The 12,188-nt window shown below is 33.2% G+C and overlaps 1 protein-coding gene across 2 annotated transcripts in view; it reads right to left on the minus strand.

Moving 5' to 3' along the window:
* Nucleotides 1–12,188, minus strand: part of TM9SF2 (transmembrane 9 superfamily member 2) — an 85,684-nt gene that overhangs the window by 39,977 nt on the left and 33,519 nt on the right. For both annotated transcript variants that reach the window (XM_037065808.1, XM_037065809.1), the window contains exons 4-7: nucleotides 8,680–8,807; nucleotides 2,499–2,628; nucleotides 1,382–1,506; nucleotides 559–670 (exon numbers count right to left, since the gene is read on the minus strand). In XM_037065808.1, the coding sequence (XP_036921703.1) occupies nucleotides 559–670; nucleotides 1,382–1,506; nucleotides 2,499–2,628; nucleotides 8,680–8,807 (495 nt within the window). The remainder of the gene's footprint in view (nucleotides 1–558; nucleotides 671–1,381; nucleotides 1,507–2,498; nucleotides 2,629–8,679; nucleotides 8,808–12,188) is intronic.

Consider the following 12,188-nt stretch of genomic DNA (forward strand, 5'->3'; position numbering starts at 1 on the left):
TTGCATACAACATAGGGATAGTAAGTGTCACAACTATATTGGATTGCAAAAATACTTGATTAAAAATAGAGGTGGAATATTACCTAAAATCCTCATAAAATAAACTTCTACTTTCATCTTAAAAAACTTCCCCATTAATAAAAACCATTCCTTGAATTCCCTAAGAACATACATATATCATCTACCACCACAAAACTACCCATTAAGTTTATAGTCAAACTCAGATTTTAAAAATAGTGTTGTTTTCCCAAATGCTTGTAGCATGTATCTTTGGCAACTTCACACCAACTTCTATGCCTATGTGTCTTATATGTATCTCTTATGGCTTCACACTTAGTCAGGTTCAATTCTCTAAGCTCCTATCCTTCTCATTTAAATGAAGGTTTAGTTTCCTGTGTGATTGATTCTACTGCCTCATGAACTGACAAACTATTCCAAAAATCAGCTCATTAAAAGCTTATCTATTTGACAATCTTAGTCATTAATATTTTAATTAGCTTAAGTATTATGAATTCAAAATCAATTTCTGAGTTATACTAAAGATAAAAACAAACTCACCTCAAAGCTAACAGAATAAGTATAGGCAATTTTAATCTCCCCAGAAGCCTGGTTACTTATATCCATGGGGGGTCCAGAGCAGTCTGGTTTATCTGTATGGGTATGTTTGAAACTGTGGGAAGAAACATTTTGGCAAATGCTGATGAACTAAAGTTTTTAAAAAATGGGGTAAAGGTTAGAGATTTTGTACATATTTCACAATGCTGCTGATAATCAAACGTGAAATTATTCATGTCACACTTAAGAGTACAAACATTTACTTCATGCAAAAGGGCTTAGTTTTAAGGCTCTGAACAAATTATTATTCAAAATTAGAAACATACTTCTAAAACACTGTACTTGAAAAGCCTTAAATAATCTTTAAAAATTTAAACAAACACTGAGACAGTTTAAATTAATTGTCACCTTATTATGGCATGCATTTCTTTGCCACCAGTGAAAATGGCTAACTCAATTGGTGAGCAGGAGGGGAAGGGTTGTGTATCATGGAAAAAAATGCTTTTTGTGGTTGTGTATCATTGCTTTTCCATGGTACAAGAGAACTCTGTTCCATTCCAAGCTGACATGGAAAAGTTGTCAAAACTTCCTGACTAAAAAACAAAACAAAAAGGCACCTTGGCTTGATTACTTTACCAGACAGGAAAAAAACCTATACTCAGCAACAAATTATGCTAAAGAGAGTTTTAGTAAAATCAGTCCTGAAATGCCAGATTATATGCTAAACTAGTGGTTAAGGAAAAAGTTAATTAGACCCAAAACATTTATTCTTTGGGTTTAAATTTCACTTATATTTATCTACTTTTTATGTTTATAAGTTAGTTACCTTTTAGGTTCAAGTTTAGCAGCCACTAATCTTGCTCCCATGGTCCCCGTTTCAACAACATGGTAGTATATTTTGATGTCAACATGGTTGAAGATGTAAAATGTATCTCTTTCATGGAATTCTGACTGTGGAAGAGAACTTAAAATTAAAAAAGGTAGAAAACTGACTATATATGAGTCAAAACATTCAAAAACTTTACAGTGAGTCACAGTAAGTAGTAAAATTTACACTTGGACAGAATTTTAATCTTTCCCAACAAAAATATTCAAGTTTTAAACTTAAAACTCTTTATAAACCAAAACTAATTGGCAGAGATACAAATTGCACTTCTTTAGTGTTTTAATTCTTACATAGCTTATTAAGTGCTTGTTAAAAACGAATACATCTAATATTTTCTAGCTTTTCACCACAATTAACAAAATGAATTTTAAAATATTACATTATAAGTATCCAGTAACCTAAGTTATTCATGTGTCCCTGGTCAACACTCACAAAAGCATTAATATAGTGCAATGATCAAGCTCATGCTAACTTCTACCAAGTCACTAAGAGACTAAATCAGGGTGACCTGATTACACAAAATTATAAATTTAATATAATTATTTTAATTACTAGCTATATTAATGTCTTCACTTTATTATTTTGTTTTAAAGTATAATATAATGGTCTCGAAGACAGATACCCTTTTTTAAAAGTATAAAAATAAAACTAAACTTTCACAATACAATATTTTATAGACAAATTTTCAATACAAATTTCATGGACTTACAGTGAGGTATTTTCAGCACTGTACTATCTACATATTTTTATATATAAGATATATGAATCTAACTTTTGAAAGAATCAGAACATAAAAAGTCCTAGCCCTTAGCATAGTGCTTAGCATATATCAGACATTCTCAGTAAAATGATGAATTCAATCTGAATTATTTTTGTTCTAGAGTTAAATCTGTACACTGTTAATCTGACTTAGGTTAAGATCTATGTAGCTGTACTTTCCAAAACATCTGAGTTCCATTCATTTGATGAGTATGACAATTTCTGTCTGGTAAAGACTGAGTCCTTCTACCAAGAAGCCATATTTTGAAAAGAAGTATAGAGTTTATCACAAACTTACACTGATAACACAGGCATCTTTAGCATGGCCTTTATCTGTAATATAACAGCCAATAGGAAATCCAGGATTACAGAACCTCTGACTGTCTTCAACATCATAACACCATGTTACAGGCATATTATCCACAATCCTACACAGAAATAAAAATCAAGTTTGAAATAACTAAAAATAAATAAGAATTACTGCCCAAACATGTCATCACTTCATAAAATTTAAATGTCTATAAATACCTTAAGATGTCAAACTACAAAGAATTTTAATAAAATGTGGTATTTCACAAGTAATAGCATTACGCTAATATCTGATACACTGTAGTAAAGAAAAAACTTTACAGCTGAAACTATAAATGCATGTAGGAAACAAAGTTCAGTTAATTAATTTATTGCAATTACTAATTTAACAATGTCATTATCTAGACACCTAAGTATATTTTACCATTAGCAGAACATTCAAAAGCTCTAAAATAGGTGCAAAGCAATATATCTGGTACCTCAGGAAAAATTTGTACAACAGTATAGAAGTAAATGTCATTTATTACTCAGACAATTCAATAAAAAGGAGAATATAACTGCAGAATATGGGAAAATATCCAATGTAAGGACCAGGTCAAAAAGTGAAAATTATAGTATTATCTATTAAAATTGTGTAAATCCAACATATATAAAAAAATACTGATATAAAACTAGAGAAAAAAATCCTACCAATTCTATAGTAAAAAAAAAACACCTTTTTAAACAGGAAAGGATAAAAGTAAAGAACAAAGTTCTGTAGCACTGTATAAAGTCCAAGCATGTGGTCTCCTATGACCAGAGCATACTGCAGGATACAAATAAAAAAAATTACTAAAAATATACTACCTGTATTACAGTCAGAAGATAACACTCCAGGGCATGTTTTATTTGTTAATTAATGTATGCCTTAGGAAGTAAAATTATGATTTTATATTCCCTCAAGGTGAACATTAATGACCTAATAAAACATATCTCGTCACATTTAAATGCTATTTAACAGTATTTAATGTACCTAGTATTAGAATCACCTATAGTATTAAATCACTTATTATTGTAACCAGCAGGCTAATGGTTTCCATGAAAAAACTGTAAGATATTAGAAGCATTAAAGCAATGCTCTATAACATAAATAATTCAGTTTTCTGGAGGCCTAATGAATTTGGTTAATTGCTTTAATTTTCTAGAGGATGAGTTTCAATCAATGAACATATACTATCAACATATTAAATATATTTATGCTACCATATCAGAGAAAGTACTACATAAAACTTATAGTACTAGTTACAGAATGAGAAACTAAGTGGCAATTTAGGCTTTTTTAAAAGCAAGTATCCTACTTGACACAATAAACCTTTTCTTGGTAATAAAAAGAATGAAAACAAACCAACAAACCAATAAACCCCTAGAATAAATGTATAAAAGTTTAAAGAACATAATTTTCAATTATTGCTTTGCTTGCTAAATGAGGAAGTAGTAGTTATTTGAATTTATAAAACAAAAAATACTAACATTATATTTTCAATCTGATATAGTGAGAAAAAGAGTATAAGTAGAGGACTCAAAAAGATAAAGGTTGAATGATTAGCCCCAGGTTTTTACCATTAGGGACTCCTTTCCATTATTTCCCTCTACCCTCCATGGATTCCATTTGAAAAGACTTCTATCAATCAAACTTCATTGATTAATAACTCACTTTCCTACTAAATTAAATTCCCAGAATTTCTGATTAGAATAGAATAACTCATGTTGCTAAAAGACATTCAGGAAATTGCAACCATAAGCAAAGAAAAGTTGGCATCTAAGTTATTCTATGTAGCTTTAACCTAAGTAAATTTACATTATCTGTTAGGATTTTGAATTGTTAAAAATAGCACATCATTCCCCTTTTGCTTGTTTGGTAGGATTCACAACTGGAATTCACTGGATTAAAAATCTTTAAAACATATTTGCAGCTGGTGGGGCAGCTTCTAACTTAGTAGTGCCTGAACTGTGGCATAAGTGGGGTACTTCTGTCACTAATAGTGTGACAAACGTCCTGACGATGGAAATGACAGAAGCCTCTGGAAAGATGAGTCATCCCAGGAAGTCAGCCTAGAGTTTGATTCCTCAGTCCTCCCATGATTCAGTGACTTATCTATATCCCTAAATAATGTCCTTTCAGCTTAAATTTGAGTGGATTCTGCTGTCTGTAAGTAAGAACACTAAATAATAAAGCCACTGTTTTTCCATCAAAAAATAAAAAATAAAAAATAATAAAAAATAAAAATCTTCAAAGCTCTGGCCAGTGTGGCTCAGTTGGTTGGAGCACTGGCCTTTAAACCAAAGGGTCACAGGTTCAATTCTCACATACTTAGGTGGCAGATTCAGTCTCTCGTTGGGAGCTTACAAGAGGCAACCAATTGATGTTTCTCTCCCTCCCTTCCCCATTCTCTTAAAAAAAATCAATAAGCACGTCCTTGGGTAAGTATTTAAAAAAGAAATCTTCAAAGACTCTTTTCTGTCAAAGAAGCTACAGCCCAGTGATTCTATAATACTAAGAAAATTTAAGTGGTCTGATAACTAGTCAATGATTTATACTTTTATAAACTGTCACAAAGATTTGGAAACACGGGCAAGAGATATAATCAGAAGCCATGTAGAGCAGCAGTCTGGTGTCCAACTTTTTCAGCACGAAGGACTGGTTTTGTGGAAGATGGTGGGCTCAGGTAAGCTTCACTGGCTTGTCCCTCACCTGCTGTAGATGAATGGGGGGAGGGGGTTGCAGGGCAACAGAAGGCAGAGCTCAGGGGAGCTTAGGTTCCTAACAGGCCTGGTTTCTAACAGGCTGTGGACAAAAAGTTTCTAGTGCTGGTATCAATACACTAGTCGGTATCAAATCTAGAAGTAACTTAGATTACTGACAGAGTAAGCCAGGAAGTTCCTCAAATTATGTTCTAAAGTTGCAAATAATAATTAAAAGCATTCATCAAGTTTGATTAAAAAATTTAACTATTGGGCTGGTTAGCTTAATGGATTGAGCACTGGCCTGTGAACCAAAGGGTGGCTAGTTCAATTCCCAGTCAGGGCACATGCCTGGGCTGTATGTGACAGGGCCCCATTAGGGGGTGCACAAGAGGCAACCACACTGATGTTTCTCTCCCTCTCTTCCCTTCTCTAAAAATAAATAAACAAAACCTTTAAAAGTTAACTATTATATTTTTCTCTATTCTATTCTCTGAGATGATAATAAGTTGGTACCTTAACTAATACTCAGTCATTTTAATCATTCAAAAGATAGTATGGTTAAAATGAGGAAAAATTATGGTTCATTCATGCCATGTCATGCTATATAACCATGAAAAGAATGAGGTACATATTTATCTACAAATGTGTTTTACATGGAAAAATGATAATACTTTCTTAAATGAATGAGCAAGTTGCAGAATAACATGTATAATATTTTGATTGCATTATTTTAAAAATGTACACAACTTTTTATATACCTGCATGTATACAGAAAACCTGAAAACATACATAGTAACAGCACCACCTGAGGAACAGAGGAGACTTTTATTTTTTATTTAATATATTTTTTAAAGATTTTATTTATTTATCTTTAGAAGGGAAGGGAAGGTGAGAAGGAGAGAAGTATCAATGTATGGTTGCCTCTCGTAAGTCCCCAGCTGGGAACTGGCCTGCAACCCAGGCATGTGCCCTGACTGGGAATCGAACCACGATCGTGTGGTTCGCAGGCCTGCGCTTAATCCACTGAGCTATGCCTGCCAGGGCTAATTTAATATTTTTCTGTACTGCTTAAGTTAGAAAATGAATATACTCTCCCTCACATATCTCAGTGCAAAGGTTAATAAGGCATGCTGCATTCATAATAAAATTCCATAATAGAACTCTACTCTTTTAGGTGTTTCATTTTATTTTTATTTTTAAGATTTTATTTATTTGTTTTTAGAGAGAGAGGAAGGAAAAGAGAAACAGTGGGAGAAAAGCATCAATGTGCAGTTGCCTCTCTGGCGCATCCCCTACTGGGGATCTGGCATGCAACATAGGCATGTGCTCTGACTGGGAATTGAACCAGTGACCCTTTAGTTCACAGACCGGCACTCAATCCACTGAGCCACACCAGCCAGGGCATATTTTAAAGGTTAATGCTTTTTTATCACTATCAACTCTGTCATCTATGCTCAAAATCAAGTTACACGGTAAAAACTTTCTGAAATAAGTCAAAGACAGAAATATACTCAACTCAGAGTTCAAATAAATTCATCAAAGTGAATCAACACTTTCCAAAGTTTATGATGAACTGATTTAAGGACTAAAGCCCACTGCCTAGAATTACCAGACTGTGTATTTGTGATATGGCTTAGATTTTTTTTTTGTTAATGGATTCAGAATTGAAATCATAAACTTTTCAGAGTCAACTACAAAATCATTATTCACCAGCATTTTTCCAGTTTATATCTTGGGAAGAATAGTTTAAGTTTGCAACTGATGCACCTATCAAATTGTTTAATAAACTGTACTAATGCTTTCTAAATTTGTAAGCTATTTCAAATTATTCATTTTTTGTTATTAAGCATCTTGGCATCAAAACAGTACCTATTCTAACTGCACAATAAATTAGTTAAAAGTATTTCTAAGTACCTCACTGTGAGGAAGTTACTAAAGAGCTGCTTCTATTAACATTAGGAACAAGAATCTATCTAAACATTATTCTAAGAAAAGATAGATGGGACAGCTAAAAATCATCTGCAGGCCTTAAGGGTCATTTTTTCATTTGATCAACAAATGAGCAGCTGCTAAGAGAAAATAGAAATGAATGGGACTAATATGTAAATGCAAGAACTGAGTCTTAAATCTGATTTTGAAGGCTGTAAGGATTTGAAGCAAGGAGAAAACACCAAGGGAAATTTCAATTACTTATGAATAAACAAATGTATCCCAAGTTATATCAAATCAGCAATTAAGTAATATTCTCATACCTTAGAGGAAAAAAGCTCTTGCCTTAACAGAAACCAAAGAAATGAGATAGAGGAAACTTTCAAGTTCCTGTTTGCACTAAGAGCCACATAAGAAAAAAGGTGACACAAGCACAATGTGCAAGTTTCCTTCCTTCTAACAGAACTCTCCTATGAGAAACTCACTTCTGTGTGGTTCGGGTGTGTACTACCCAGGGAATCAGAGTGACTCCTCCTAATCGCAGACTAGCACATGAATGGATATCTGACCAAAGGTGGCCCCTCTCTATGACTTTTTTGATCTATGTATATGGAAAGGAGGAGGAAAAAAAACTGAGGGGGCAAAAGGAAATGATTTATTCCAAACATGTTATTTGAGCCACAGGATCCAGTTATGTCCAAACTGAGATCTATGGTTCCTAACCTCTCTGAGCGTGGGCAAATGAGTCAATCTTAGGTACTGATGGGACAAACATTCGAGAAGTTCATGAAAATAGTCATCCTGTTCACCAGCTGCAGCACCTTATACTTTTTAGAAGAGGCTAAACATGTAAACCACAAACCTGCATACAATAGAGACATCTGTTGGCAAACATACAAAAGAATAACAACTGTTGTATTTGAAAAGTTGGGTTTTGATAGTTTGCATACTGTATAATAAGTAAATACTACTTTGGAAGCAGAAATGCTTTTTAAATGCTTTTGATTATGATACAAACTGGTAAAAACCTTGTTAATATTATACCACGTTTATGATATAAAAAACAGGATACATAAAATAGAAATATTTTATTTGAAGTAGATGCTATTTATCAAACATCAAACAAAAGTTAAATTGGTTTTCTAATGGTCTTTCTCAAGGCGTACAAATACAAAATAACAATATTTCTCTAGAAGACTGATCCAGGTACTTTCCCGAAGGCATATATATGTTCCTGTTAACTATATATGAAAAAAAAAAGAAGTGCTCTATGTATCAAAACAAGTACCAGACATTAAAGTACCCTAAGCACAATTAAGAGAAACTACTTCAAGCTGTCAACCTCAGCAATCCTCTTTCAAGAAAAAGTCACTCTTCCATGTTTCTAATAATAACAAAAAAGTAAATCAACTAATATGTTATACTTTACAGACTCAATTGAAATAATTTATATTCAGTGAAACACGGTTTCATCTTGAAAAGGAAGAAGTCAAAAGTCCAAAATCTCCATATCTTACCAGTGATGTTGATAATTCAGTAGCATGCTTTTTTTCAAGAATTCTAACTTTTGTTTGTCTTCCGCTTTCTCTGTATGGTATACTTTTGTACAAACAAGTTTACAGGTCTCCTTCTTATTAAATGTAAACTGTATTAAAATAAAGTAGAAAGCAAATTAAGTAGAAATATCCAGAGTTAAAATACTGGTCTTATTAATTTCTTAAGTGTATTAATATTGATAACAACATTTAAAAATTTGTCCTAGCTCAAATCAAATTTGTCAATCAAATTTGAAGTCACTCTGTTTCTCTAAAACCTTATCATCTAACCAATATCACCCCAATAAATAAAACAAAAAATTTCAATTAAAAAATTACTATATTCCTTTAGATAAGTTCTTATTTTTATTTTTGAGTACTTCAGTCAACCTACCTTCTAAATGTAAATGAATCCTAGAACAAACAAAACAAACAAACAAACAAACAAAACCTACATGCAGACTAAAACAGCACATCAGTTTCTGTACAGTAATGTCTCCCAACAATGTTTTAGAAATTATAGATTTGAAGGCTTTCTATTATAGTAATAAGCAGACAAGTGTTTATGTACCTATATTCATCAGGTGGATATATGTTTAGTGTTCCCTCCAGCCAGGTAATGGAGATGCAACAATGAATAATATGGACTGTGATGTTACAAGTCAAATTTGGATGTCTAAAATCAGGATAAACATGGTTTTTTTACTCACATTTGAAATAATCTGTTGATTTTGGGATCTAAAGTTGGAACAAAAATTGATTAACTTTTTAAACCAAAGTTTAAAAAAACCCTTAAGGATTCATCCAATTTTAGAGTTTAGGATTTATTTCATGTGTGTAAAAATAATGATATTCACAACACTGATATAATGTAGTGAATATATATATAACATGTTATATAATTATATAATGTATAATTTTATCAAGACTCATTTAAGTCTTAACTTAAAAAATATATTTCCTAGTATTCTAAAGGCTGTAACTTACTAAAATGACTATATAGAGTTCATAATTGTTTACATTTAAAAAATTGAACTTCATTACAGGGGTAAAAACAATCTACATATGTTTCACTTCTAAGTAGTCCATCTTTTTATACATAACTTATTAAAATCCCTACATAAGTTTTTGTGCAACCACTGACAAACTTTTCCAGTGGGGCCCACTGCTACCATTTATCAGCCAAGAGTTTCATTCTGGTTGCATTACTAGTTCTGTAAATATACAATATTTGTGTAATTACTTAATATTTTTAACCTTATATACACCTTGCAGGTTCCTTTTTGAAGAATGAAAATTAAAAAACAACAGTATGCATTGTAAGGAAACAGAGGAATAGGTGTCAAACTTAAATTAAGCAGGAACAGACATTGTAAATTATGCCAAAAGTGGCATATCTTATACCTCAATCCAGTGTTCAGTGGGTTTAGGTAAGTCAATTGTGTGTTTAATTGTGAAGAAAAATAACAAATCCAAAGATGACATGATAGTCATGATAATTAACACTTATTTATCATCTCACATAATCTTCCCAACAATCCTAAAAGGTAGTTTCTTTATTTAATCCTCATCACCCTGACCTATTGACACAGAGTATTCCAAGGCTTAGTACTTGTAATTCTTCTCTTCACTATCTATACCCACTCTTTTGGGGATCTCATCAATTCCTGGTTTTAAATACCATCTATACATTGATACTAGGCTGAGCCCCTCCTCCAAACTCCAGACACATATATTCAACTGCTAACTCAACATCCCTACTTGATGCCTAATGTACATATACTTCATACTTAACTATGTTCAAAACTATCTCCCTTCCCTTCACACCTGCTCATTCCACAGGCTTTCCCATCTTAGAAAACAGAAACTCCAACACCCACCCCCCATCCCATTCCTCAGCAAATTCTGGTGGACTTACCTTCAAAATATAGCCAATTTCTGAGATTCTGACCACTTCACACCCCCTACCCCTCTGCATCCATAAGCTGAGCCATTATCAGGTCATACATATCTTAATGATTGCGAGAACCTCCCAAGGGGTCTCCTGGCTTCTCTTCTCTCCCACAATCTATTTTCAACACAACCGCTCTAGTGAGCCTGTTAAATCTAAGCTGACTCAAAACTCTCCAATGCTAACCATCTCTCTCTGATGTAGAGCCAAAGTCTTTAGAGTGGCCTATGAGCCACCATATGATGTAGTTCTATTACTTCTTTGCTGTCATTTCCTATTATTCTCTATCTTGCTCACCTGCTCAAGTTGCACCAATTTTTTCTTGTACCTTGAATACACAAGGCAAGCTCACATCTGGGGATCTTGGCATTTGCTGCTCTCCTATCTAAAACACCTTCTCCACAGATATTCACATAGCTTACTCCCTTATGTGCTTCAGGTTTTTTGCTCAAATGTCACCTTACTGAGACCTTCTCTGGCCTATTTAAAATTAAAAATTCTCTAACCATCTTCTTTGATTTATTTCCAATAGTTTTTTGCATGAGCAATTAATATACATTTTAGTAATCCTTTTGTTTACTTCTCACCATTCTCACCATTGGGATATAAGATCTACCACGGCAGAGATTTTTGTCTTGTTCACTGTTTTATCCCACACCTACCACACTGCCTGGCACATGAAAAGCATTCAACAGATGGGTCAACTAGTGAACGAGTGAATAAGTGGTTAGACCTGAGAGTTTACGACCTATGAATTTGGCTACCACTTCACATACCACATTCAATGTCTTACACTTGTTTTCGGACCTCCACTCAAATCATAGATAAAAGATGGTAAAGCAGATTTGGGGTTTTGTTTGTTACTTGCTATTACCATTGCTTTTACTGTAGATGTAAAATAAGGCAAAACTCTTTTAAAATAAAGGACGAAAGAATCAATACCACTTGTCTTTAACTTTTGGCATTTCCATTATGATGTCTTGGTGTGAGCCTCTTTGGATTCATCTTGTTTGGGACTCTCTGAGTTTCCTGGGCTTATATGTATATTTCCTTCACCAAGTTAGGGAAGACAAAGAGAGAATGTTAAAAACAGCAAAAGAAAATCAGGTAGTTACCTACAAGGGAACTCCCTTAAGACTGTCAGCTGATTTCTCAACAGAAACTCCGAAGGTTAGAAGGGATTAGCAAAATATGTTCCAAGTGATGAAAAGCAAAGACCTACAACCAAGCAAACTCTACCCAGCAAAGCTATCATTTAGAATTGAAGGACAAAGAGCTTCCCAGACAAAAAAAGCTAAAGGAGTCCATCAGCACCAAACCAGTATTGTATGAAATGTTAAAGGGTCTTCTTTAAGAAGAAGATAAAAACTATGAACAATAAAATGGCATAAACATGTATCTATCAACAATTGAACCTAAAAAACAAAATAAGCAACACAGAAACAGAATCACAGATACAAAATATGTTTTGATGGTTGCCAGACAGGAAGGTAGTCGGGGCCATAGGTGAAAAAGGTAAAGGGATTAAGTACAAAATGGT

The sequence above is a fragment of the Sturnira hondurensis genome, unplaced genomic scaffold (genome assembly GCF_014824575.4).
Source record: "Sturnira hondurensis isolate 20B ecotype Veracruz unplaced genomic scaffold, ASM1482457v3 Scaffold0016184, whole genome shotgun sequence".
Taxonomy (NCBI): Eukaryota; Metazoa; Chordata; class Mammalia; order Chiroptera; family Phyllostomidae; genus Sturnira; species Sturnira hondurensis.